Source organism: Filicampus tigris, chromosome 3 (assembly GCF_054856515.1).
Source record: "Filicampus tigris isolate MCC_2025a chromosome 3, RoL_Ftig_1.0, whole genome shotgun sequence".
In the NCBI taxonomy this organism is placed as follows: Eukaryota; Metazoa; Chordata; class Actinopteri; order Syngnathiformes; family Syngnathidae; genus Filicampus; species Filicampus tigris.
The window spans coordinates 17142957-17170403 of NC_141219.1; the positions used below are offsets into that span (position 1 = coordinate 17142957).

The 27447-nt window shown below is 38.9% G+C and overlaps 1 protein-coding gene across 1 annotated transcript; it reads right to left on the minus strand.

Annotated features, from left to right (window-relative positions):
- Positions 1-56: 56 nt before the first annotated feature.
- On the minus strand, positions 57-27021 carry adam10a (ADAM metallopeptidase domain 10a). The gene is made up of 16 exons (XM_086025134.1): positions 26643-27021; positions 21050-21200; positions 16133-16251; positions 15464-15622; positions 12578-12678; positions 12314-12472; positions 12131-12223; positions 10765-10942; positions 9258-9421; positions 8980-9163; positions 7210-7360; positions 4740-4923; positions 4544-4655; positions 3826-4046; positions 3616-3742; positions 57-2375 (listed from the first exon to the last, which is right to left on the minus strand). The coding sequence occupies exons 1-16, from the start codon at positions 26701-26703 to the stop codon at positions 2281-2283; spliced, it is 2259 nt and encodes a 752-aa protein (XP_085881260.1). The 5' UTR covers positions 26704-27021; the 3' UTR covers positions 57-2280.
- Positions 27022-27447: the final 426 nt, after the last annotated feature.

Consider the following 27447-nt stretch of genomic DNA (forward strand, 5'->3'; position numbering starts at 1 on the left):
GCACACAAAAAACTACTAAGTCTAGAATGAGTAATTGTATGAGTCCAGCCAGTAAATCACATTTTTAAAATGCATTTTTTCATGGGCTTCAAATAAACAAAACAAAACTCCACCCTTGGGGAGTTTCATTACATTTTCAATACTTCTAAGATTGTGTTAAAAAAAATGGGTGGACACAGAGCCCAGAGGATTAATGCATTTCAAGTAGGTCAAAGGCAATTCGGACAATACAAAGACAAACAAACCTGTAAAACAGTACAAAAACCACAGACACTAAAATCAGGCTCACAATTCTGCAATTGTTTTAACTCGACTCCAGTGTAGGAACACACACAAAAAGCTTTAAACATGTTCACATACAATTGGCTTCAACTACACTAAGTACCAATAAAAACCCAGTAACATAAAATTGCAATTTTCCCCACACATGTATTGAGTCTGTATCCATTTGATGGAAAACAAAAAAAGGCACTTTTCAGTGAAGAGGCTTCTGCATAGTATAACAATCCTCACAACAACAAAGTGCAGTGGTGTGTGACACAACGGACTAAATAAAATGTATTTTGCTGTGCCAGAAGCCAACTCGTGTTCTGTACATACATTTCCTCCAGCATGATACATGAAACTCTCTCTCGTGTTTTGTGTAATGTGGGGAGATATATGAATGGATCGATTGATGAATGGGAGCAGTCACGTTCTTAAGGCATCATAAAATTGCACTCAGGTGTGTTCGCGTGCGGTTAATTTGGAATTACTTGTCACTATAGTGACGAAAGATGAACCTTTTGAGGAATGGACAAAAAAAAAGTTACAAAGGTTCATACACAAGTTTCACCATTCACGTCTGATGTAAACAATGCCTCCATAATGCTCATCTAACATTCCAAACACAACCAGTCCATTTTTGCTATTTCATACCAATGTATGTATAGAAAGCTTCTCAGGGGACCAGGCGCCAGTCAGGAAGTGGCCTTGGTTTCCAATCAATAGTTTGTTCATTTAAAACCTGAGAATGTGATTTTTAAACAATCATCACTAAGACTCACACTTGCCTGTCAATGTATTTGGAGCACGGATGTCAATTTCTTTATTTTTGCTGTGGACTAAAACATTCAAAGTGCAAAACACTCAAAAGTTCCAGATATTTACATCTGGATGGAAAAAATCTCACAGCTCGTATTTTAGTACAATCCATTTTCATTTAATTTTTAAGAATGGTCGCACATTTTAATTATTATATATTTTGTGCTATAGTCTTATGTCCACAAATACTTTTCTTAAGAAAAAACTAGGTCATCTTTAACCTAAAGTAAAAACTGCAGTCACTTTCTCAAAGCTCATTGTTTCATCTGCTATGCAGCGATGGCATCGACAAAGAGGGAATCTGGAGCGGCTTGTCAAATAAAATGCTACATGTGAGCTATGACAGGAATGTTCCGCCTCTCAGTGTCGTTTCCCACTAAGGTAGGCAGTGATTTGCTTTTTTTCAAACATCAGCTTTCTTTTTCTGTTTCGTTCCAGTTAAGGCTAGTGTTCGTCATATCATTGAAAAGGTTGGGTGACCCCGCTTTTGAGTAAGCCTGAAGTGAGTAACCGCCCCAAGAATTAAACTGAAAGGTGGAGCGGCGAAAGTCTGAAAAACATCCTCCCAAAGTACCGCAAAAGTTGAGTGCTATCACTTTGGAACGTTCAATGGAGCAGATGTGAAGACCTAGCCATGAAAAGAGAAATAGTCATCTCAATGTCAAATGCAAACATTTCAGTCCACAGCAAAAAAATAAAATAAAATTTGGCCTCACAGCAAAAAAATGCGTACAATCATGTGGAAAGAATTTAAAAGTGATATGTTCGAAAAGCGTGATTGGCAGCAACAAGATGTCTCAGTGTTGATTGGCAGTAAAATGCTGCGTTTCAGTTGCAGTTCTGCTGCGGTCTCAGCGAGGAAGAACAAAAAAGTACATTTGGAAAGATAGTTGAAGAGAAGCCATTGAAAGGCAAGCTTCATCCCTCCTTCTTTCTCTGGTAAAAAAAAAAAAAAAAAGTCACAGTAAGAGCACATAACAGATCAGTGAAAGTCTCTTTTCCATAAAAAGGCGATGGTATGCTGCGATCACAGCACAGAGGCCTCAAGTGAGCTTGCTCGGCCTCTGCATCACTTCAGGAACGTGGAATCGGTCGCAACTGTTGTTAAGACTTGCAGTAAAGGTAGAGGAACTCTTTGGGAGTCAAGTGCTTCCAGTGTAGGCACTAGAAGGGAGCAACAGGCTCACAGCAACAATGTCAGGGCCCCATCTGACCCATTTGGTAGTCCTCGCCTCTGCGATGGCGAGAACGCCGCGGAGTGTTGGCGTAGTACTGCCTTCTCCTCAAGGTACCTGCGAGGGAACAAGAGCTCAGTTCAACTCAGGTCACACTCGGGCTTAAATAGCACTCTATGTAAATATTTTGCTTTACAAAGTACAATCTTGAAATATTTTGCTTTACAAAGTACAATCCATCAGGTCAAACAGTCTCAAAACAAGCACAATTACAAAACCATGCAGCGCTGGAATGATTCAACTATCATGACAATATTTGATACAGAAATGAACAGATTTTGTTCAGCAGTTGAAACAATAAACTAGCTGCCTTGACTCGATACCATCTGACTTTTTCAAAACTATGGTGAATCAAACCAAATTACAGTTTGATTAAACCAAATTACAGTAAATAATCAGCTGCTAGGCGAACTTGCTAAACCCCTGAAATTCACGGCTGTCAAGGCCCTTCTAAAAAAAGAGAATGCTGGATGTGTGCTTATTAGCAAATTATGGACCTCAAATCTCTCAACCAACACTGTTAATCAACTCACTGACCTTTTGAAATCAGACTTTTTTGCGCATGTTTGTCCAAGTTGGTAGTCGGAAACTCCAACGGAAGCCCATTTAAAATGAGAAGCGGACCGGCCTATAGGCGATTACTATTTGTTCCGGCCGGACAAAAAGGCGGATAGCCGGACGGCGGAAAGGTACCCCAGTCATAGGCGGTAGGTGACAAACAGACTGCGAATTTTTTGTAAAATGCCCAGCTGTGATCCTTGGACCCCTTTGTTCAGTCTGTATGTGTTACCTTTGGGTCAAATGCTTCAGAACGCCAATGTTGGCTATCCTGGTTATGCAGCTAACACACAGCTATATTTATAACATCAGTTGAATTAACCATCTTGTCCAGACAATCTCCTTTCTTGCAAAATCCAAATTGTTTCCAGAGAAACAAACGCATTGCTTCGTCTTCCTCCTCGCCGCCATAATCGATGTTGATCTATTATTATCGGTCATCTACGTGGCGTATGACATAAATCTCCGGCACCGACCAGAGATGACTGCATGAGTGAAAAATAAATAGAGGGTTTATTGAAAAAACGTATTCAAACCTGAATACATTTTGGGGAATTATGAGTGTCAAAATATTTCGTTAATTGTATTGATTTAATCTATCAATAACTTATAAAAAAATGATGCCGCGTCGACGTGTGGCCAGCATCGATGTGCACTAGCCCAGTGCCGATCGCAGGGCAGACACGTCGATACATCGATTAATCAGATGGATGTATTTGCATATTTAGGTGTGCGGTACCTGGCAGCGGCTTTGGAGGAGGCAGTTTGGGGTTGCTGCTGGGGGTGTGGACGCTGCAGACCTTGATGAAACCAGCCATTAACAAAATAAGAGCGATGCCCATCAAAAGCACTGCCCACCAGTGATCCTGCAAGACAGACACATATGGAATGAACAAAACAAACACACAGTACATTAAATCAATCCACGTGTCACATCCAAGAAACTCACCACGATCCATTCTGCGATGGTCTCATAGATTTCTGTATTGAATATGGCTTTCTTCAGCCTTGACAGGGGCCCGTCGGCATCCACCAAACGACACCTCATGAACACATCGCAGTAGCCCTTGAAATCATTGCACGGTGAGCCGGGCTGCAGATTTGTGATCTTTCTGTTGAAGAAGTTGGCCCATTTCTCCGAGCCTGAGCTTCTACAGGTGCTAGGGTTCACTTTGGGCAGAAAGAGTATTTGTTTCCTGAATATCATGATCCTTAAAGCGGAAGTAAAACCCAAACATTTTTTTTTTCAAGAATATGTTCCCAGCAGGCCCGCTAGTTGAAACACGGCATTCTGATTAACGCAGCGTTTAAGCAGCAAAATGCCCCATTTTTTTGCCATCTCCGGGGGCGGCCATTTTGTCTTCTGTCGACTGAAAATGACATCACAACTGCTCATAACGACGGTTGTCGTGAGCAGTTGTGGTGTCATTTTTAGTCGACAGAAGACAAAATGGCCGCCATCAGAGATGGCTAAAAACAAGTGCATTTTAACTTATCCACAAATGTAAAATTAATCAGAATGCCGTGTTTCAACTAGTGGGCCTGCTGGGAACACATTCTTGAAAAAAAATGTTTGGGTTGACTTCCGCTTTAAAACTTTGAAATGACTACGACTGGTGCCATCATGCGTTAAAAGCCAAGCACAATTTTTCGGACGATTAACTCACTTTTTTCCATGCAGCACACATGACAGAGTTCACCCGCCTCATCCTTTTCGTTCTCCGTCGCACATGTGCATTCTTCCAGATTGTACTTCTCACAAATGGAACCTGAACAGTCCTGCTCCAAATAAGTGGAGAGAAGGAGTTTAACTGAAAATCAAACGCATTCCTATTACAACACGTGAAAGTGAAGGTCACTTACCCCATTGATACAGACTTGTGAGTCCTCATGGCAGGAGGTGAAGTTTTCCTTTGGTTCCGAAGCAGGACACTGAGCAGCGACTCCGTTGCACATGCCTTCAAAAGCACACTCAGACTCCTTTCTGCACATTTCGAGTGTGCTCTTAAAAGAGCATGCCTCAGAGCAGCATGGGCCTTGGCTTGGACTGCAGGAGGAGGTTTTTAGTCAACAAAACGGGTTTTCATTCATTCCCATAGCCACAGTTCCATTTAGGAAAGCAAAGTCTGATCAACTACCGGATGTGTTGACTAGTTTTAGAGGTTTTTTTTTTTTTTTCTTTTTTTTTTCTTTTTTTTTTTAGTTAGCTTTATTAGTTCTCGTTTTTACAAAAATGAATCATTTTAGTTTGTTTTTTTTATATATGGAGTATTGTCGAGTACAGGTTGAAAAAAAGGTGACTAATAATCATTTAATAAAGTAGACTACAATTCTCAAATAACTGTTAAACATTGCTTCTTTTATACTGACGTATAGCAAATTACATTTAAAATGAACCCCGAAAACTCATGAATGATATTAATTGAAAATACGAAATGAAACAAATTACATTTGCACTATAATTAGTTTTTTCAACTAAAGTTGTACTGGTAGTTTCAGTTAGTTTTTTTTTTCATTTCAATTTCTTTTTCATTTTATTCAGTTAATGAAAATGTTTAATTTTAGTTTTGGTTAGTTTTCTTTACACTGCTCAAAATGAAAATAAAGAGAACACCAAAACACAACAGTAACTGAGCCAATCCCACTTCTGTGAAATCAGCAGAGCTGGGCAGCGTCCCTCCGCCTTCGGTTTCCGTCCTGCATATTCAATCGACCCAGGTGGTCCCAGTCGGTCGGAGTCAGCCAACCGGCGTCGAGAACGGACTTTGCCGGTACCGCATCACATGCAGGTGCCGCACTCCTGACACGCGGTCGAGTAAGGAAACAATAAAAAATAAAAGGGTGTGTCCCACAGACACAATGACATGTGCCCCGTTTTTTTTTTTTTTCATTTCACCGATCACCACACTGTGCGTGTGTGTGTCAGTTGTTTTTGTTTGATATTCTCTCTTTGTTTGGCGGCGTGTCTGCTCGTGCGGCACCGGCGTGTGACGTAATAATTATGTAATAGAAGCCGATTGGCTGTCGCCGGCGAAGGACGGGTCGGGACCACGTGGGTCCGTTCAATATGCAGGACGGAAACCGGGGACTCAGGGTCGCTGCCCAGCTCTGGAAATCAGCCTGGCTAATCGGGAAGCAATGTAGATTGTGAATCAATTTGACCTGCTGTTGTGCAAATGGAACAGGCAACGGGTAGAAATGAGACACAATGACTAAAACAACCCCTATAAAGGAGTAGTTCTGCAATAACATGTTACTAAGTAACGCATTAATAATGGCTGCCATTGTGAACAACTAGTCATCTCAAATGTTGCTTCATCTAATACAGTAGTCTGATTCACATTAGTAAACAAAGACTTAATGTGTTGCTTTGCAATGCCACATCCATCACAGACTGTCTGACTGATGCTTTGAATACGTCTGGGATGGTATCCCTCAGGGCACAATTCACCATCACCACATCAGGAGCACAACCAAGCGGAAGGAAGTCATACAGGCACGAGGAGACCTCACACAATACAGAGCCTCACTTTGACTTGCCCTCAGGAATTTCCACTCAACTTGGATCCGCCTGTATTGTAAGTTTCCACTTTTATTTGGAGTAGGGTTCCCAAACCACAACACTATGAATAATTGAATTTTAAATTGATCATTTTTGTTATTTCATCCTCAACACATTCCACTATGTGATTAATAAAGATTTTGAACAGAAATATTTCCTTAAAGGGGAAGTTAATCAAGAATATGTTGTATGCAGGCCCAATTGTTGAGGCATTCCGATTAATATTGCGTTTGTAGAAGGTGTTAAGCAGCAAAATCCACCCATTTTTAAATGAAATCATTGCTCCTTTTACATTAGATTAATTTCTTGTTACCGTCAAGTCCCCAAAGACTCCAAAATCCCTCTCTTTTATTTCTTGAATGAAGACCTCGCCAAGCTCCTCCACTCCTACGCACCTTCCCGCAGACGGCGCCGCTCGAGGTGGCGAGGACCAAGCGGAGCCTCGGAGGGGATCGAGCCTTTTCTGTTGCTGGTCCTTCCCTCTGGAATGACCTCCCATTGTTTGTTAGGCAAGCCCCCTCTCTGTCCATTTTTAAAAACCCGGTTGAAGACAATTTCTTTTCTCTGGCTTTTGATCAGACCTGACATTTTCGGATTTTTTTCCGGTGTCATTTATTGGTTTTATCTATTTATATTTGATGTATTATTTATTTATCTCTAGATTTATTAATCCGTGTACCACAGCCTTGTTTGTGACAGCTCTAGCTGTTATGAAATGCGCTATATAAATAAAATAAAATTGTATTGTATTGTATTGTAATCACATCTGACCTGCAGATCTTTCCAGGTTGGAGTTTACACCTTTTGCCCTCCTCTTCATTGGCGTTATAGCAGCAAGAGTCCGTACACTGATCACTGTAGCCGCAGTCACACTCCTCTTCGTCCTCCACAAGTCCATTGCCACAGATGGGCTCTCCAGACACTGCACATTCAGACAACAAAATGAAAACGGAATCTCAACAACAGATTCAGAAAACCCAGGGAGCCAATTAAGTCATTCACTGCCATGGATGTCTATAGTCTTCAACTGGATTCCACCGGTTCACTGCCATCAAAGTGAAAAGCCAGACTTTCACTTGGCCCATGCGGTGTATCAGCGTTGCTCATGGAGCGTTTCATAGTTGCATATCTACAAATAGTTTTGACATCAAAAGCTTTGCCGCAGTCGTGTGATACAGGTTTTGCTCATTATACATGTATTTCGGACCCTGCGCCTTTCCTTCAGCTGATAGGTTGGTCGTGTACCAGATAGTGTTTACCTTGGATGAAAAGTTCAACTTCTGTCTCATTTGACCTAACAACTTTTATCTGAGACTGTTCTTGCTCAGACCTTTTGCTGGACAGCCCTCGCTTCAGAGGTTTGTTGGGGTGCCAGGTTCTTTTTATTTGATTTCAATTATTTGATGGAGCTCCGAAAGGACTTATCAACAAGCTGGTTTGGAGAGGTCTCTCTTGCTTAGGTGTTGCAGCCTCTGGGGTCTTTCAGGTGTGTGATACTGACAGCTCGTCTGAGTTATTGCATACAGGTGGGACTTTATTTCAACAATTAAAAAAATTGGTTGCATCAAAGCTTTTTAGTGGCATCATAACCATGGAGGTTACGTACACACAGGTTTTAGTTTATTTCAAGGAAAAGGAGCAGAGAGAAAAGTTTACATTTTCTGCCCCTTTTGACAGGGAATATTTACATTTCATATTTAAATTTCCATTTTAACATCTCTTATTTGGATACATTTACCAGGAGCAGCAAGAATCAATGTTACATTTTCTGCCCCTTTTTAACACAAAATATGTACATTTCAGATTTTATCAGCATTTATCAGGAGCAGAGAAGAAATCTGATATTTTCTGCCCCTTTTTACATTTCACATTTAAATGTCCCTATAAGTATCTCTATTTAAATAGATTTACTAAGAACAAAGAAATCTTACATTTTTTGCCTCTTTTACCACTTCAGTTAAATTTCCCTTGAAGCATCTCTATAGTTACCAGAAGCAAAGAAATCTTACTACTTTTTACAGGAAATATTTACATTTTACATTTAAATGTTGTTTTACGCATCTCGACTTAAATAGATTTACAAGGAGCAAAGAAATCTTACATTTTCCGCCCCTTTTTACAAAAATATTTACAATTTACATTTAGTAACTCTTTAAATACACTTTTTATAACCTTCTAAATGTGTAACCATAAACTTCAGTTAGTTAGACTATTTTGACAAGATCCATCAAATAAATGAGTTGAAATCATCATTTCAACTGTTTGAGTTTGTCATGTAACATAATAGGTCAAAATAAAAGATGGTATGAACACTTTTGCAAGGCACTCTTTGTTTCTTTTGGTAGTGTGGGAGCGCTTACATTGCCACATAACCCAATACTCTGTGGTTCTTGAAAGATGAGTCAAAATGGGAGCTATGTTCTGAAGACGGCTGGTAGTGAATGAGTTAAGGGGTCAGAGAGTGGCACAGCAACATAAAACAAGTGAGGGCATAAATATGTCTCCAAAACAATTCATAAGCACTAAAATGACAGGATTTACCGACAAAACAGTCGTCCTTTTTCACTGCCAGAACGGCACTCATATTGCCGATGCTGCACGTTGAAAACTTGTTATTGTTGATCTTGTCTCCCGAGGTGGCTCGCGCATACATAATGTAATTGCCCATCTCCTTTAGGGCCGGATTGGAAGACGCTCCGGGGGTGCACTGGATCCCAGAGTCATGCTGCCAATATAGACAATGTGCCGCCCGGTTACACTGGCGGAAAGTAATGTCACACGCGCCAGCGGGTTGAAGTGTTTTGTGTGCGCGCACTTACAGGAGAGCCAAAGCTGTGTCCGACCTCATGGGCGAAGGTGATGTGCGACACCTTCGGGGGCACGTGCGAGGCGTAGTTCTGCACGGTGACAATGCCGGTGTTCAGGGACTTCCTCTTCCCATCTGAGTACAGTCTGTTTTTCTCACAGATGCCTCCTGAGCTTCCTGCGGTCAGAACAACAGACTGATTATCCTACCGCAAAGAGAGGTCAGTTCATGGGACTGAAAAATACTCCCAAGGAACATTCAAACAGCCCCCTCCGAGCTCTTCGGATGAAGCCAAAGCAAAAACAAATGATATCTTTTTTGTGTGTTTTTCTTTTTAGCACAATTCACTGTTCGGACTGTTACAGCTGCAGCTAATTTCCCCAAACGAACGAATCTAGACGGAAGCGTGCACTACCAGTTATTATACTGTAACACTTCTGTCCATTTGTTGGTGAATTATTTGGAACTAAAAAAAACACACTAAACAAATGAATGTAATGTTTTTTTTTTACTGACATGACTCATCAAGATAGAGAGAGAAATTCTCCCTTGCAGATGGCAGCATCATGTCATCAATGTCAAATATAAAACGTCTAGTTTTCAACAAGAATGGTTTGGATACAGTATAACCAATAACACTAATCAAAATGAAAGCTGAAGATTTTTTTCGTATAGCAAAACAGCACTTGTATTATTCGATGTCACTACTCTTTCAGTTAAGTTTGCAGCACTTGTATTATTCGATGTCACTACTCTTTCAGTTAAGTTTGTGGCCATTAAACAGATGTAGTCTGTACGGTTCGAGGTTTTTGCTTTTTGTTGCAAAAAGTTTTATCAGTTCTTGCCATTAGTATGGAATAGCCATTTTTATGTATTAGTCCTTCAAATTCCACTTTGTTTTGACATTTTTATATACCTATTCTCAGTACGGTATTATACCACATTTTCTTCATAATATCATTAATAGTATTTTTTCAGCCAGCAGAAGGTGCTTCCACTTCTTAAATGAAAATGACATAAATTCTAACAAAAAGTTCTGGGAGTACCCGGGGTTGCCAGCGTGTCTTAAAAAGGATAAATGAAAACTTAAACAATAGCTGCATGTAGTTTTATACAGTAAATGAACATTTCAAAATGTTAAGCTTTCACATATCTTTGTTTTGATTTCCACAGTTTTAAATTGATCCATTATCGGCCAACAGAGTTTTTAAAAAAATGTAGTATTTGTTAATGTGTACATTGTTGTATATGCTGTGGTTGTACGTGCCAGGGTGTGGCTATATTTTTTTGCAGTTACCTTCTAGCTTTGCTTTTTTACCATGCTGTATTGCTCATGATATTTAGCAAACACAAATCTATCAAATCGGGTCTGCGTTAGAGTAAGAAACAATTATTTTAAATGTAAAGATCCACAGATGCATGAACTTTTGTTCTCTAAATAGATGTTAGGTAACTTCCTGTTCTTAAGATAACACAGGAAGTTACTGTCAACCAGACTGCGTTGAGTGTATGTGACGAACCTGAGGGAGAGGCAACCCAAGCCAGGCCGAGAACGCCTTCGTCAAAGTCCCTGTCAGTGAAGACGTAGGCCAGGCAGTAGTCATCGTGGTTCTGTTCCGAGTTGATCTCCAAAAACTTCTCCACTCCAATGTTGGCAAAACGAAAAGGATTGTCGCTCTGGTCATTTGTGGTGTTTATCTAAGAGGTGAGGTCATCAATCAGGACAGAAATGGTTCTCCTACAAAGGCAACCTGGGCTATATGCACAATCATCACATTAGTCTTGAACTATACAAAAAGTTGCGCAAGATGGAGCAATATAAGATGTCTACAACCTCTTGTGCTCCTTCGGACCTTCCAGACGCACACAATGTTATCTGGAATGATTTTACCTAAATGTCCGCCATGCACGGCAAAGCCCGTCTACAAGATGCATTAGTTAGAAAGCTAGCGGGAAGGAGCATCGCTGACGAGCATCGTGAATTATTATTGCAAGAAATCAAAGAGCTACAGGTTAGCATGCTACACATTTCAAAGACTTCCCTTCAAGTCAAACCAGTGGTTTATTTTGGCACTAACAATCTTGTTCCCGACGGCTTGGCTTTGATGAGACAATTGGTAGCGGAATAGGTCACGCGGCCTCCATCTACGCAAATGCATTGAGCCATTAGCAAATACATAACATTTGTGTATTGTTTACAATGGAAGAAATCAAATGAAGTCAAATTAAAAAAGCTTATTGCCCAGCATTAATGAGTACCCTGCAGGTTTGTAAGAGCACATTTAGTTTCCTTTCAGAATCAGGAATTTTTTTTAGGAAACTATACTACAAACTACTCGCACAAATGTGGCTCATTGAATGCAAACAAGATTTCTTCATTTGTACACACAAAAAGTCATTCTCTTAACAAATTTATGAAAAGACCGTGTTGCACAAATAAGTAGACCCCGAGAAAAAGACTGACAACTTGTTCATTCCTGGTCTAGCAGACATGTTGCTATCCATAAAAGTCATGGAGGTCATACAAAATACCAGATATAGTCATTTTTGTTGTGGGGGCTGTATTCATTTGTTGCATTCATTAAATTGATTAAACTTAAGATTTTTAAATTTATACATTATATTATCAACCCTACTTTCATGTTAGGAGTTGAACACATACAGGTACTGAACATAAAAATATTTTGAAAATTGTTCTTAGAAGTAGTAACCTAATATGATCTTAAATACACAAAAAATACAAAGAATTTGAAGCTGTTTGGTAAGCTATTATGCAGCTGCGTGATGTTTTAGGTTTTTGCCGTGGATTCGCTTCAGTAACTACTTCGAGGTACTTTACGCAGGTATGTGAAGGCTCACCACAGCTTTTCAAGAGATACAACTCACCCTGATCCTTTTAACCATGAAGCCGATATTTCGGATGCCTTTGAAGTCTGTGATCTGGTAAAGGGAGTTTATTGCCTGAACATGGCTGGAGATCTGTGGTCAAAGTTAAGGTTTTGATTAATGGTCAAGCAAACATGGGGCATCTAAAAACAACGCATGTCCAGCTTGTCCATGTGAGAATACCTGTGCAAGGACAGCTTCTCGAGAGCCATAGTATTTGTAGAAAAGGTGGTCGGCCTGAATATAGAGCTGGCAGGTATTCTTCTCTTCCGCCACTGCTCTTTTCCTTCTTAAAATGACAGGACCGTGGTTTCTCTCGTCTATCTGATCACTATTCGCACGCTAAACAAAAGAACATACGGGAAATACATTTTTTTTATTCTGGTAGAGGATACATTAATGATAGTGTGAGACAGTTGTGAGAGGATTTATTTATTGGTGACTTACTCTGACAGGCGGGTCAACAGCAGATGCCTGGTACTTCCTCATCCTCTCCAAGATTGAGGGATCAGCACAGCCTCCATCAGAGCCATATTTATGAGGATAAGCTGGTAAACAGGCAGAAAACGCAGACATGAATGGTGCTTTTTGCTCCTCACTCCCGAGAGAGCTACAGTGTAATACTGTAGTTCACGAGCCTTCAATCAAATTTGAGATGTTACTGCGCATGTGATAGTGGGCCTCTGTGCAATACCGGTAATTCTGTCTATGCGCCAATATCAATACTTTGGGGCTAGGAGCTGTGTCAGCTGTCTTGTGTGTGGAGATACTTTAAGGAGACGGGTCACAACACTTGGCTAGGCTGAATTTTTATTTTTATTTTGCATTCAAGTTTATTGCACATGTTCTCAGATTACTGTTTATTAATGGATTTTATTCTTATTTAGTATTGTGTGCAACGGCTACTTGTTTGGTATACACTTCAGGGGCAAATTAAATGTCAATTGCAGGTTATTTTTAATACGGCGGCAAATAATTATTTGTCTCAACAAATTTTTTTTTATGCCAATATTTTCTTTTTTTACTGAAAATGAGTATCGGCTATGACTACTAATGATCGGTATCGGGCCTGAAAAAAAAACATATCGGTCTATCTCTACTCTTAATCCATTATGGGGCACTCAAAGGCTATTACTGTAAATTTACAAGTCATTAGAGCTGCCTGCTGATCCACGGCACACAATGCAGCCTTAGTTCATTCTGTACTTCAAATTACTGATTTTTAAAAAATATTACGCACTATTCATACATGCAACAAAGTAAATCTCTAGCTAACTTCTGAAGGATCTGAATCTATATGAATGGCTTTATATTAGCCAACAGGTTAATCAAAAACCAAATTGGGAATTACACATCACATAATCAGTTCAAAGTTTCAGAGTCAGCGTGCCCTGATTTGAGCACGGGACCAGCTGGTGAAACTCAGCCCCATAGGCAGGGCCAGCCAGGGAGGAGACCAACCCACATTATGTTTAGATTTTGAAGACAGTATAAATGTGAGGGCTGCATGTTAGACCGCGCCCCTTTTCTGCCCTTGCCCATCTCGGGAGAGAGCATTCGCGAGGATGGAAAGCTGCCCAGATCTGATTATTGTACGATTCCTGAACTTCAGAGATGGTAAAGAAAACTAATGAGAAAATTCAATGAATTGTGTGAGTCTTTATTTATATTGGATACCTTCTTGAAAGATACAAGGAACACGCATTGAGCAAGTAGTTGTTTTGTAAATTGCTAATTGGGCTTATGGACTCCAGACCTACAAAACATTCAAAAACTTTACAATTCCAAGTGAGCCTGTCTTCTGAATTTTGCCCATTTCTGACAGCGTGGCTAATTTACATAATGCGACCGACCTTCCTGAGGTTTAAAAAAAATTGATTGTTGACCGAAAAGCCTTCCATTATTGGAACGGGAGCTTCCTTGCTGGGTGTGGATGTTGTAACCAGGTCACTAGACATTTCTCGGTAGTGCTACACGAGAATGGAAAATCATGTGATATCCGATATGGTTGTTGAATACAGCGATACAGATATTGAGATATTTAACATGCACATAAAGAAATTAAATTATCAAAGAAATACATTTTTTCCATGCAGCAAAATGAGCAAGCTCAATGTATTCTTAGCTAATTAATTACCCTATATAATGTTCACCTGATGGATGGGTTTAAGTTTGCATCTGACTGGTCAAATTCAGACAAAAGCATACAATTCCCTAAGAAACTTATTGCATGTCTTTGCGATATGCATGTTGCATGGGCCAATATCACAATTTTGATATATTGTGCATGCGGCCTTATTTCTGAGTATCCAAAAATTGTTTGGCATGACTGCAATTTCAAAGTACAGTGGTACCTTGACTTACAAATTTAATTAGTACCATGACCATGCTCATAATGAAAAACACATCTCAAATAATCTTTCCCCATTGAAATGAAAGGAAATGTCATCAATCCGTTCTTGCTCCCCATAACAGCGCACAAAAAATGTTCTTTGCATATGACAAACAGCACTCTACAGTATTTCATTTTCTTAAAAAAATCATACAGTACAAACATAATTAAAAATGAAAGAATTAAACAGTTTTTTCATGATTTCATGCAGCTCATTGTACCTCCCTCATATGTACGCACCTTGGGCACCAGGGGGCATGTAGCTGCATATATACACAAAGACGAACACAACTGCTCAGTAAGCTGCTGTAGTATTAGTCGTTTAAATATATGCCTGTGATTGTTGTTATGCCTTTTTACATTGCTGTACCACCTAAGATCATTTTGTTAGCCTGTCTTTGGTGTTTTGCTTTTTGTGTTAGCCTTAAGATAGCAGACTTTCAGACCAAGTTATGTGGTGTTTGGTTTACTACATAATGAGAAATGCTTTTTGTTTTTGCAGGCAGTGCTCAAGTTTTGCTCAGAACTGAAGACAAAAAAATGGCTGAGGGACATCTTGCATCTTCAAAAAGTCTTAAGTTAGATGACTCATAGCTCAAGTTAGAACTGTAAATTCACCATCTCTGTACATTCCTGCACCTCAGCACAGTAGACTCTTCACCGGTTAGCTATTAAGCTGCCCCGAGGCAGGGTGGGGCCCCTGTCATACTCACTGCAGTCCATTTGGGGCTTTCGTGAATTTTACCATACCCACTTATTTCTTGTTTGACCTCTATTTTTCCTTCTGTAGCTTTTTACATGCTTTGATTGGATTAAATATATATATCTTATATTATATTGATATATGGATGGAATTAAGCAATACAAAATCTCACAGGGTAACTTTTAGCATCAACAAACATAAAAACATAACTTCTGTGAAAACAGAGACAGATACTTACTGATGTCATCCTCATGATAAATGATGGAGTGAAAGGGGGCAGTCTTCTCCTTCAAGTACCTTTCCGAGGGTTCAACGTAATATATCCCTTGCTGGGTTTTAATGAAGCCCTCGAATCGCCCGTTGATCACAGATCCGTGGCTCAGTGTTCCATTTTCACCTGAAACATGAGGGACACCAAAGGAAGCAGATTTAAGGCAATATGTGAGAGACTCAATGGTTTCATTGTCACAAATATCTAATTTTCAGTCTGTTATATTATTTCGCAAATTAAAGCAGCAGACGTGATGATTCCATGCTGCCTGATAAATGTTTCTCATAAAACCACAAAATTGTCTCCACGTTCTTCACACATTCAGTGATAACAGATCCTCACCCTAAAAGAAAAACGATTCATAAAATCATGTATGCCATATCAGATAACATGAAGACAAATATTGTAAAAAGACCCTGAAGAATGTATCTGTCTCTTTCTGTTCCATCCTGCCTCAAACACACAAACTTGACAAAGAGGATATTGGGTTCATTTGAACTCTGCAGAATTAAGACACAGCAGGGTGGGCGCCCAAAAGGGGAAATCGTCGAGAACACAAGGGAGTGAGTGGTTGTATGTTATGTTCAAGGGAGTGAGTGGTTGTATGTTATGTTGTCATAAAAATTAGATACCTACCCAAGAGTTTGCCGGTGTAGATATGCGACGTGTCAATTGGTTCCTTCTCTCCTGCCACCTCCATGACGACATCTGGAGAAAACACTGATCCGTCCCTCTTCATCTGCAGGTTGAAATGCCTGAATGTGGCGTACAAGTATAGTATACGTGTAATCAAAACAATAAATAACATTATCATATACGGTAAACACCTATTTGCAATAGGGACCAAGCCCTGCCGCGAATAGCAAAAATCCACAAACAAGTGACGCGCCCCCTAAAATTGGGTGGAAAAACAGATGCCACAAGATGGTGGAAAAGCACTTAAAGTGAAAGAGGATCATAAAGCATTAACATCATGCATCCAGCATGAACACAATCATGAACCCATGTTGAATAAACGACTATTCAGCAGTGAAACAACCCGACACAAACCAACTTCCATCATTAAAATTAGCAAGCCCACTAGCACAAACCGACTTGACATCACATGTGGAAACAAGTATGCACACTTGCACTTAACACAAATGGTCACTGAACTCACCTTTTGGCATTTACAATACACAGAAATAAATGTGAGGGGATACACGCAAAGAAGACTACATGGGCTATTAGTACTGCACCAGGATAGAAGCAGAAACACGATTTCATCTTCGGGAGTGCATGAGATGCATTCAAGGGGCACCAACGAAACTAAACATCCCAAACGCAGACGTAAACTATCAATAAATCATTCAGTTATTTCTACATACCGGTACATAAAAATAATTCATTTCATTTCCCCTTCTTGAGCTGTCACGTTCAGGAAGAAGTTTCTTTTTTTTGTGCCAGAATAGATATCAACTGACCAGAAACTATAGGAGCCAATCAGACATTAGCATTGGCCCTAGTGCTAGCACAACAAGGCTATGCTGTCTGCAGTAGACTGACATCATAGCCTACTTTTGTGAACTGGGGTTATTCTAGCAATGAGACATTTTTATTTCATTACAGTGGTACCTTGACATATGAGTGACCCAGCTTTGACTTATAAGCACAAATTTATATGAGCACTGTATGGTGGCAATGAACTGAATTTAACTCACTTTAGCATAAGCAGCAGTTTGGCAAATATTGAACAACTCATCAAAAAAGTGGCTTTGGGTGGTTTAATGCAAGTCTTATCTTAAGTCTTCTGTCAAACTAAACATAGCTCTGCATGTTAGCATGTCCGTTGACATGCTAACTGTTCGATATCTGAACACAAGCAGTTAAGAAACTAATAACAATAGTCACAGACGTATTCTTTATCCTCTACAGAAAGTGATTAATATTACATACTCTTACTGAGTTACTTAAGAGTGGTAGTAAAATAAATACTACTCTTCTTAGTTTGCGTCTGCATGACTGCTCGATGAGTGTGTTGAATATCTCGTGAGGGTAACCACATGCACAGAGCCAGAGTTCAGATTTCCTAATCCTCTTTCAAATCACATCTCACCACATCACATAAAGTGCACATGAGCTATGGACTTGCCCAAACCTGAGGCAATCCGATGACTGCTCACAATACTTCCTTACTAATAAACGCACTGTAGCAGATAAACAATGGTTGAAAATATTCACATTAACCATAATGATTGCCATTAGTACATCTGTGTCTCCTAATGGAACACAATAGCTTTTGAGGTTTATGTCACTAGAAAGAGAAGTGAGAAAGCTGTAGAAGCAGGAACCTTGAACTAAGTACAGAATGACAAACACAACACTCTTTCTGAAACATTTCATTTGCTAGGTATTAGTGTGAGGAATTTCATGTCCCTTTACTAAATTAAATATTTATGGCATGCTGCCCAATCCTCTTAGGTTCACATTCTTACGAACATGCCAATCCCTGAAGGTTTGAATGCTTAAGAAGTGAACGAGGGAATTTGAAAAAGAAAAAAAAAAAAAGACATGCAAAGAATTCAGAGCATTATGCTTCATCTTGGAAAGACAAACACTTCTGATTCTTGCGCATTTTTATACCTGTAGATTATATGTAATTTATTTTGTAATTTTATTTTCATCAACGTGGTGTCCACACAGCACCCAAGCTCACGAGCAGCGGGCCTGTTCTAAAAATAGCTAAATAGCTCACCAATTATGGGACATTATGAATTTCTAGTAATCTTGTAGAAGTCCATTTGAAAATGTAAAACACTGGCAGTGTTGCACGTAGACATTTTTCTTTGTCTCCTAATTATTGCGAGAAATCATTAACATAAAAAGTGTCTTCATATATTAACCATATTAATAACAGAGTAACATTATTAAAGGTCATTTGGGCAAATTTGTTGTTTACAAGTGCATGGCTTTAGGCTCAGTGTTGTTGTACTCGCACAAGCAGCTGAGTGATGAATTATTCAGACATGGGACAAACGCTGAAACCACATCATCATCTGACAGTCAGGCTGCACAGAAAGCAGAGCAATCCAGACAGCCTCCGATCATGTCTGCAGAGTGTTAAACATCCCCTCCCTTGCAAAAGTATTGGAGCAGTAAGGTCCGTTCCTTCATTCTGGGTTTAACATTAAAGACGATTAAGAGAGATCCGCTTTCATCTATTAATGGAACACTATAAGCAGTCAAACAGAAAAAAACAAAATGAAGGTACTCTCAAGGAGCATGGAGAAGACACTGCAGGTGAAGTGAGCGCATAGCCAACTCGAGCTGGAATCGGCGCTACTGACGTCAAATCACTAGGCCACGAATGACAGAAAAAATGTTAACATTATGATTTACTCTTTGTGAAGAGGCTATTTAGCAGGGGAAAAAAGTCTTCCAAAAAAGTCTTCCTCATTCATTCATTCACAGATTCTGCCATCATATTCAAGTAGCGGGCATCACAAGAAGCTTTTGGTACAACAACCCTCTGTGGTGGGCATGCGGCCTCAAGAGCCGTAAGTTATTCAAAATGACAGACAAGCCAGTTCAGCACAAAGAAAAATCTAACTTTGGACTATTACAGTGCAGGCTTGTATGAAAACAATTTCAAACTGGTTCTGTTTCTACCTCCTTAAACATGACATCATCGGACAAAGTTAACACAGAACGACGCTGTGATTATCTCCTAAATACAAGTGCACCAGCTGTACAACTGAGACAGGAAGGAGCACAAGTGCACAGGAAATTAATCTGTTTTGGGGAACTAGATAACATTCTATGAACTGGGTGACCAGGAAAGTAAGGCTACAAAGCTGCAAAGGACAGAATATCGACACATTGAGCTTAATATAACACACTCACTATGTATGAACAGTGGACATACAAAGCCTGCACACCCCTGTTCAAATGCCACATTTTTGTGATATAATAAACTGACAGCAAGCTTAATCATTTCACTTTTTTTTTCCAATACCGGTATTAATGCAACCTTGAACCGTTACAACTCAATTAAAAAACGGCAACACTGCTCGTCACCAAGAGAACGCCATACTTACAGTAAAGAATTTTGGTCATTTGAGTTGTCCACGTTATTGGTCACATTAAAGGGTAAAAAAAGTTTTGAAATTAATTACGTTGGTCTCGTTACTTTTTTTTAACATCACAAAAAAACAGTCAATTGAACAACGGTGTGTAGACTTACTTTTACCTACTGTATTATCAGGGATAATTAACTATTCTTTGGTTGTTAAGGAATTGATCGATTGTGTAATTGATCATCTTAAAGCGGTTGAAACAAAATGGCGTGCAATAACAGCTTTGCAGGATAAAGAAGCCAGCCTGGTGAAGTTGAGGTATATCAACGCAGACCTACACCATGGCACAATGGCAATGATTCTCCCATTCCATAAAAAAGTAATAGACATGAATTAGTTATATGAATACATCATTAATATTCCCCATAGTCGATCAAAGACATTTTGTAGAATGGCCATCCCTAGTGTATATTGTTTTATCTTATCTATGTGTGCGTGTACAAAAGAGCCTGTGAAAAAAATAAACAAACCAAGCCAGTCTGACCACATTTTTGTGTTGTGTTGAGGCAAGGTAATTTGCCAGTAACATCAATAACTAACGACCTTCATTATTGTCAGCAATTGTAGCTATTTAACAGGAAGAACTGACTTTGCTAAATATGATGTATCAAAATAATTACAAAAGTCCAACAGAAAAATACCAAGCCTGAACAATCCCAATTTGGGTTAACACCAAAACGTAAACCACTTCCTTCTTGAAGTTTCTTGGCCTAAGGATCCAAGCACAGGCTAATGTCGAGACTGCATCCATCCATTATTTGAACAGCTTTATCCAAAGACTATAAACTGTTGTGGGAGCAATAACTACACTGATTTTTAATTTCTCTTAGCATTTAATTTGGAAAACTAGACACTTTTCAGGATTAAGTATTTTCTTGCAATATATCGTACATTTGTATACAAGTATGACATGAATCAATTTCTGATTTAAAGGGGAAGTCAACCCAAACATTTTTTTTCAAGAATATGTTCTATGCAAGCCCACTAGTGGAAACAAGGCTTTCTGATAAATATTGCGTTTGTGGAATAAGAGTTACTCCACCCGTTGTTAGCCATCTCTGGGGGCGGCTATTATAACACTTCTGTCGAATGAAAATGACATCACAACTGCTCAGGGCTCAGGTAACGACGGCTGACCTGTTTTCTGAAGCCGAGACGTGATTGGTCGTTACCTGAGACGGCTAAAAGAGGTGGATTTTGCTCCTTAACTCTTATTCCACAAACGCAATATTAATCAGGATGCCATATTGCAACTAGTGGGCCTGCACACAACAAATTCTTGAAAAAAATATGTTTGGGTTGACTTGACCGCTTTAAGTAAATCCCACTAAGTAGCGGGGTTCAACAGTACAGTCACAGTCACACTATTCAGAAAGCCACACAAAGTGTGTGTGGGCCTGAGAAGTAATGGCGGATGTGTGCTTGTTCCCCAACTGACCTGCCGTGAGAATGGAAGTTGAGGTGCAGGATATCGTCTTCAGGTGAGAGTGCCCTCTTGGCTCTCTGGTGCCTCTTGTGCAAGGCCTCGGTGTCATAGGATAAACCCTCATAATGGCCAATGTATTTGTTCAAGGGTCTTCGCAACAGGGCTGCAACGAAATATCAAGGTGATGTACAAGTGCTGAGACACAAAGGAACATTTTTCACCAATAGTGTTGGTCAGGTCAACAGCCATTTTACGCAAAAATCTAATGAGCTACGACAGGGCTATGACGGAAACTCAAAGGTGTTACGGTCAAGGTATTGTGCTGACTCATCGGAATAGGAAGGCAGATTTTTGTGACTTTGGACATGGTTCGGTTTTGGTGGAATGGTCAGTAAGTATGGGTATCATTAAGATTTTAACGATGCTACTACTCTTAGCGATATTGCTTATCAATATTCATATTCTTTTTTTATTTAGAAAAACACCAAACAAATATTAGAACAGTTTTTTTGGGACAAACAAACATTCATGTAAAAAAAACAACAACAATTAATTTACATGTGTTTAGGGGGGTTGAAAAAAACACTATTATACTTTTAAACATTACATAAACATTCACTTGGTTACTTGGTGTAAAAGAAAAGTGGTGTAGAGCAACAAGGCTGCATGTAACTGGGCTGGAAAAAAAGCACTTATGTGTGAGGTGAGATGAATTTCCTAAATGTTTAAGCTTGCTTGTATGATTGTTATTTGATTGCAATTGTGGCAATGTGCATCATCACCATCCTCATACTCTGCGTTCTTGATGTTGAGAAAGGGCTAGTGATTTATTCGTTGCGTACTCAAAAGAACCAAACAGCTTTGCTTTACAAATCCGCCGCTACTTTGACGCTAACACACCATTGAGGGGCTCACGATTAGCACCAATAGTCACGGGTCACGGCATTATTACCCCTTGAGCAACGGCTATTTGAACAAATGGTGGTGCAACACATGATATACAATATGATAATACCCACAGGCATATACTCATTTTCTTCTGTGCAAATAACCACTAATAAACAATATTGAAGCTGATTGAAAGCCTGAGAGCAGTGGTGACTCTTACTCATTTGGGTGTGTATGACTATTACACACTGCCCCCCCACCCCCGTGTCCAAAGAAGGCACACCAAAAGGAGTAACAGAATGAATAGAATTGAAGCATTAAATTGCGTACATTCCAATTATTATCTTGCTCCAAGTTAAAAATTTTTTATATATATATATATATATATATATATATATATATATATATATATATATATATATATATATATATTATTGAGTACTATTTTCCCTCATACTCTTACTCATTTGGGTGTGTATGAATGTTATACACTGCCCCCCCAGTGCCCAAAGAAGGCACACCAAAAGGAGTAGCAGAATGAATAGAATTGAAGCATTAAATTGCGTACATTCTAATTATTATCTTGCTCCAAGTTAAAAACAAAAATATATATATATTATTGAGTACTATTTTCCGTATTAAAAAAAAAAGTGTTTCTTTGTTGATTTATTTGGGGAGGCTTCAACAGTTTAATGGCAATTCAATTCATTTCAATAAGGAATGATCTAAAGGGGAAGCCAAGTCAAATGTTTTTACAATAATATGCTCTGATGAAACCCCACTAGTCTAAGCACGATATCTGTGATGTTGTTTTCAGTCGACAGCAAGTGTCAAAATGGCTGCCCCCTGAGATGGGTAAACAGGTGGACTTTGCTGCTTTATTCATAGTCTACAAACATATTACTCCGAATGCTGTTTTTGACTAATGTTGGCACAAGGAACCTATTATTCACCTTTAAGTCACAAGTATTTTGAGTTACAAGCAATAAGCACAGAACAAATTAAACTTGTACTTCCAAAAACCATTGCTTTTCATAAATTACTGGCTTGAGATTTAAACAACAATCACCAGGGGTACCAGAAAAGGTGCTATGTATAATATTCAGCAAGCATCGCTTCTGGCCAAAAATACCTTGTCAATGCCATACACCAACAGTGAAGTGACCACTGACTTTTTTTTCTTATATGGCAACGCTGTCAAAACAATCCACATTTTACTATGATTTAAAGACAGTGGCCAGAAATAACTACTTCCTCAAGAAGTCACTGTATGAGCAATATTACAACATAAACGAGGGTTGTCCTCAGTGTTTACATGTATGTCTGTTGGAGGATTACACAGTTGTCGCCAGCTATAGTGCAATCTGTCAGTGGTCATGATTTACATACTTGTTTAGCTTACACACATGGCTCTAAGTTAAGGCTATTGGCTTTCATATTCACCAGTTTATTGTTCTTTGTTCTGTCTTCTAGCAACAAGAAAGTATGCGGTCCATTTAAACCTCAAAGTATCACATGATGTGATTATAATGTGATACAAGACATCAGGTGATTTGAGGATTTTTACTTTTTTTTTTTCAGGAGAACTGTATGGCACTGTGTCCGCTCAGTGGTCAGGCGGTTACATACCGATTTATACTCCCAGTAGAGCTGCAACTGTTCAATATTTTTAGGTTTGATTTTTCTACCTATTATCCTATTGATATTTTGCTTTATTAGTGAGACGCAAATATTGTTGCCCATGTGGAGTTGCCACCTTCACGTTTCATGTTATAATATCTGTGACATTGAGTGTGTGGCTAACCACGGCTGGCCGTTAACAGGCTAAATGTTAGCCAATCTGTACTATGTTTAAGTGCCTGTGCATCATTTGTGACTGTAGAAGCAGTGTTTATTTTTTTAACATTTTTCTTCAGTGAAAAAGCAAGCAAGCACTTGAACACTTGTTTTACTTGGCATTACAATACATTCTACCTAGCAGTGGAAGCTATCTTAACTGTAAGCTAACATAACAGATACCTATTGTACACGTGCCATTGTGGTGGATTAGTTCTGCTTTGCAGAAGACATGTTGCACTTAAACATTTCATACTTTAAAAAGTATGGAAATTGGATATTCTGTCTTTAATGCTTTCTTTCTGTAACGTATTGTGCTCGAGTATTGTGCTCAAAAATGATCATTCACTGCGAAGCTTCAAGGTGACTTCTATGTAATAGAATTATTACTTACTGCTATTCGATTAATCATTTCATTCTTAATTCTCATCAGAATAAATGGAACAGGGTTGCAGTCTGGCTATGAGAATCAATCAAAGTTGCAACCTGAGTTCATGTGTTTTCTCCTGAGAAGTGAAACGGAAGAGTAACCATATCAACATTAAACCTAAAGGCCAAGAGACTCCACCTTGCCGCGCTGCTTTGTTGCTTCACTGTAAGGCTTCCATGCAGTGAGGACCTGACAGGTAGAGGCTGTTACAGGCTCGTAGCAACTTGTCCACAAAAGCAGACAAATGCCACAAGGTGTTGCCAATGCAATATTTTAATATTAGACATGGCTTTGGTCTGAGCAATGCAGACGGTGGATTTACTGCACATAAAAGGCATTGTATGGTCGCCAAATCCAATGCGATTGGATGCTCAAATCAACAAGTCCAAATAGTTCACAATAAGTCCTCTTGCTTGCTCATTTTATTGAGAAAGCAGCTCTTCTGCAAAGTATCATAGTAAATGTGAAGTATGACAAAGTTTTCCCCTTTGCCTTTGCTAGGTCTCACTCTGAAACTATGAAATGTGAGAACAAAACATTCAGGTTGAATAATCACAATAGTGTAGCTTTCAAGTTAAATTAAATACAGTATTTTAATGTTTAGTTTGTAATGCAGGTTTATTCCTGGCTCAAATTGAAGCAATGTGTTACCAATTGATGTGTTATTACACCTATTACTATTATTTATATTAGTAGTAGTTGTGGTGTCATTTGCACAGGTGTAGTGTATATGCCACCCCAAACTGGGTCAAACAATTTTTCTGTGATGTATTTACATATATTTTATCACTCTAACATTTCTTAAAGGACAGCACCTCGCCTTAAAAAAACTGCTCACTTATTTTAAAGACATTTATGAAAAGTCGAAAACATGTTGTAACACCTGTCTAACATGCTTTTTTTCAGGTGAAATTGCTTGGTTAGAAGCAAGGTTAGGTTTGAAAATCCACAAAATTGTCTGACACCTAGGTGTAGGAAAGAAAACCAAGTTTTAAGTGACTTCCAGCTGTCTATAATATGTCATACCATACTTGTCATAACATATTTTTGACGGGGTTGACCAATTGTGTTATAGTTAACTGCAATAGGTTTTCATTAAGTCAGGTCAGAAGTGGTGGTGGAAGCAAAATAAGCGGGGAGTACACTTTCAAATTTTATTTACAGGAAAGCCCCTGTATTTTGCTCCTGTCATGGATCATAAATACATCACATAAATTAAGACTTTGTCAGTATTAATAAAAACTGAGCATTTTTAAAATTGGTTTTAGCTTTTCTATTGACTCACATTGTATGAGCAGTTGAACCTAATGGATGAAGAAGTACAGTACCTATATAGAGGACTATACTTATTAGACATTAGGCCATATTTACAGTAAACTTATGTCAAGCATTTCTAGACGTTATACCCGACAAACGGCATTTGTTTTCCATTTTTCATCTCTAATGATTCATTTGCATGAGAAACAGCAGATACTGTATGAAGAAAGGTTTTCAGCAACACTCTATTACACTGAGTATTCAAAGGCACCATCCGGGTTAGCCTCCTAGTATGATAAACTGAACTGATAAACTGAAACTGAGGATTTATTTCATATCCTTGAAATCCATTTTAAGGTCCATGTATTTGTACGCTCTTTGTCCACACTAGTAAGACAAGTTAGCGCGCTTGTAATACAACCACTAGGGGGCATTAGTAGAACAGCTTTTTTTTTTTACATTTCTACTTAGTGCGACTTTTAAGTAAACTATGGGAAGCCGGTTTGAGCATGTATTCAATATCCTTCATGTTGAGAAAAAAAAAACAATAAAATGGCTCACCATTAGACTGTAAGAGCATTTGATAAATAATTGTGATATGATCCATCGTAAGGCTCATGTACTAAGTACACTCTTAGTCCCCATTAGTATGAAAGCTAACTGTTACTAGTGTGGGAAAACGTCGCACTAGTTAACAAATGTGTGCTACTAGTACTAGTGATAGTTAACGTCTAATGCAGTCCTAGTAGTATGCCAACGCTGTACCAGTGTAGCAATGTCAGTTTGAAAAAACAAACAAACAAACAAACACGTTACAGTAAGACACAGAGACTGTACTAATACGCTGAATTGTCTTACTAATAAAGACAAAGAGCACGCTAGTACATGGACTATGATGGATATAAGATATTGAATAACGCTCCCATTGTTCCAACTAGTAGGCCAAAAGCGCAGTGGTGTGCGAGTTTGTATTTTCATTAGTTTTTTTTTTAAGGGGGGTGGGAGAGTCCTAGGGGGCAGTGGATAGGACAGTCCTCCTATCTGGATACCGAAGTTATCACCAAAATTCTTAAAAGGCTACATATCAAATAAATGGTCCTAAATTATTCCCATAGAGTATTAAAGGAGAAGACAGTTCTGATTTCTGAACTACCTGAAAGTTCAAACTTTTTTAACGATCGTTACAAAACTTACCTGTGGTATGGAGAATGCAGCAAAACGTGAGAAGCACTTTAACCAATATCATGTTGAACATTTCTTTAGGTAAAACAAACAAAACAAAAAAAGACAAAACAAAAAACTTGGAAGGCGAGGTTAGTTGGGAGTTTGGCAGAATTGTGACTTATGTCGAAATAGTGGCGCTTCCTAGTCCTGCGGCGCCTCAGCCCGTTTGACACTTCTGCGTTCCGGCAGCGTGACGTCACATGTGTACAACGGCCGCCTCCCTTCCGACAGTTTACTCGTCAAATTAAAGCACACCTTACATGCAATAAGAAAAACGACAATACATAAAGCAACACGCAACGAAGGACGTTTTTGACTTGAAGCGTGACATACACACGCAACGCCGCTGTGTATCGGTTGTTTTTTTTTACGCCACTTTGTGTACTTGCGCAAATCCTGACTTCCGGGTTTGACGATTTAGGGAGGGACAGTAAAGACCTACTAATTCGATATAAATAGTTATTAATTATTGTTTTTTTAAATACCACTATTACTATTATCAAATTGATATTATTTAGAGTAATAATTACATAGTGTTCTTCAAGAAAGAGTAGGGTTGGAGTAAAAAGGTTTACTGTAATTGTAACCACTTTTATTTAGTAAAATGCACAAAATAACTCAAACATGAAATATAGCAATATTTACATTTTCTGATTAAAAATACTTCGATCTTATAACGGCTGAACAGTGAGGGAACAGTGAACATTGTATCTGTACACTCATATCAGTGTAATGCAGGAAATGCTGACTCCCAGCGTTTGTAAATAGTTACTGC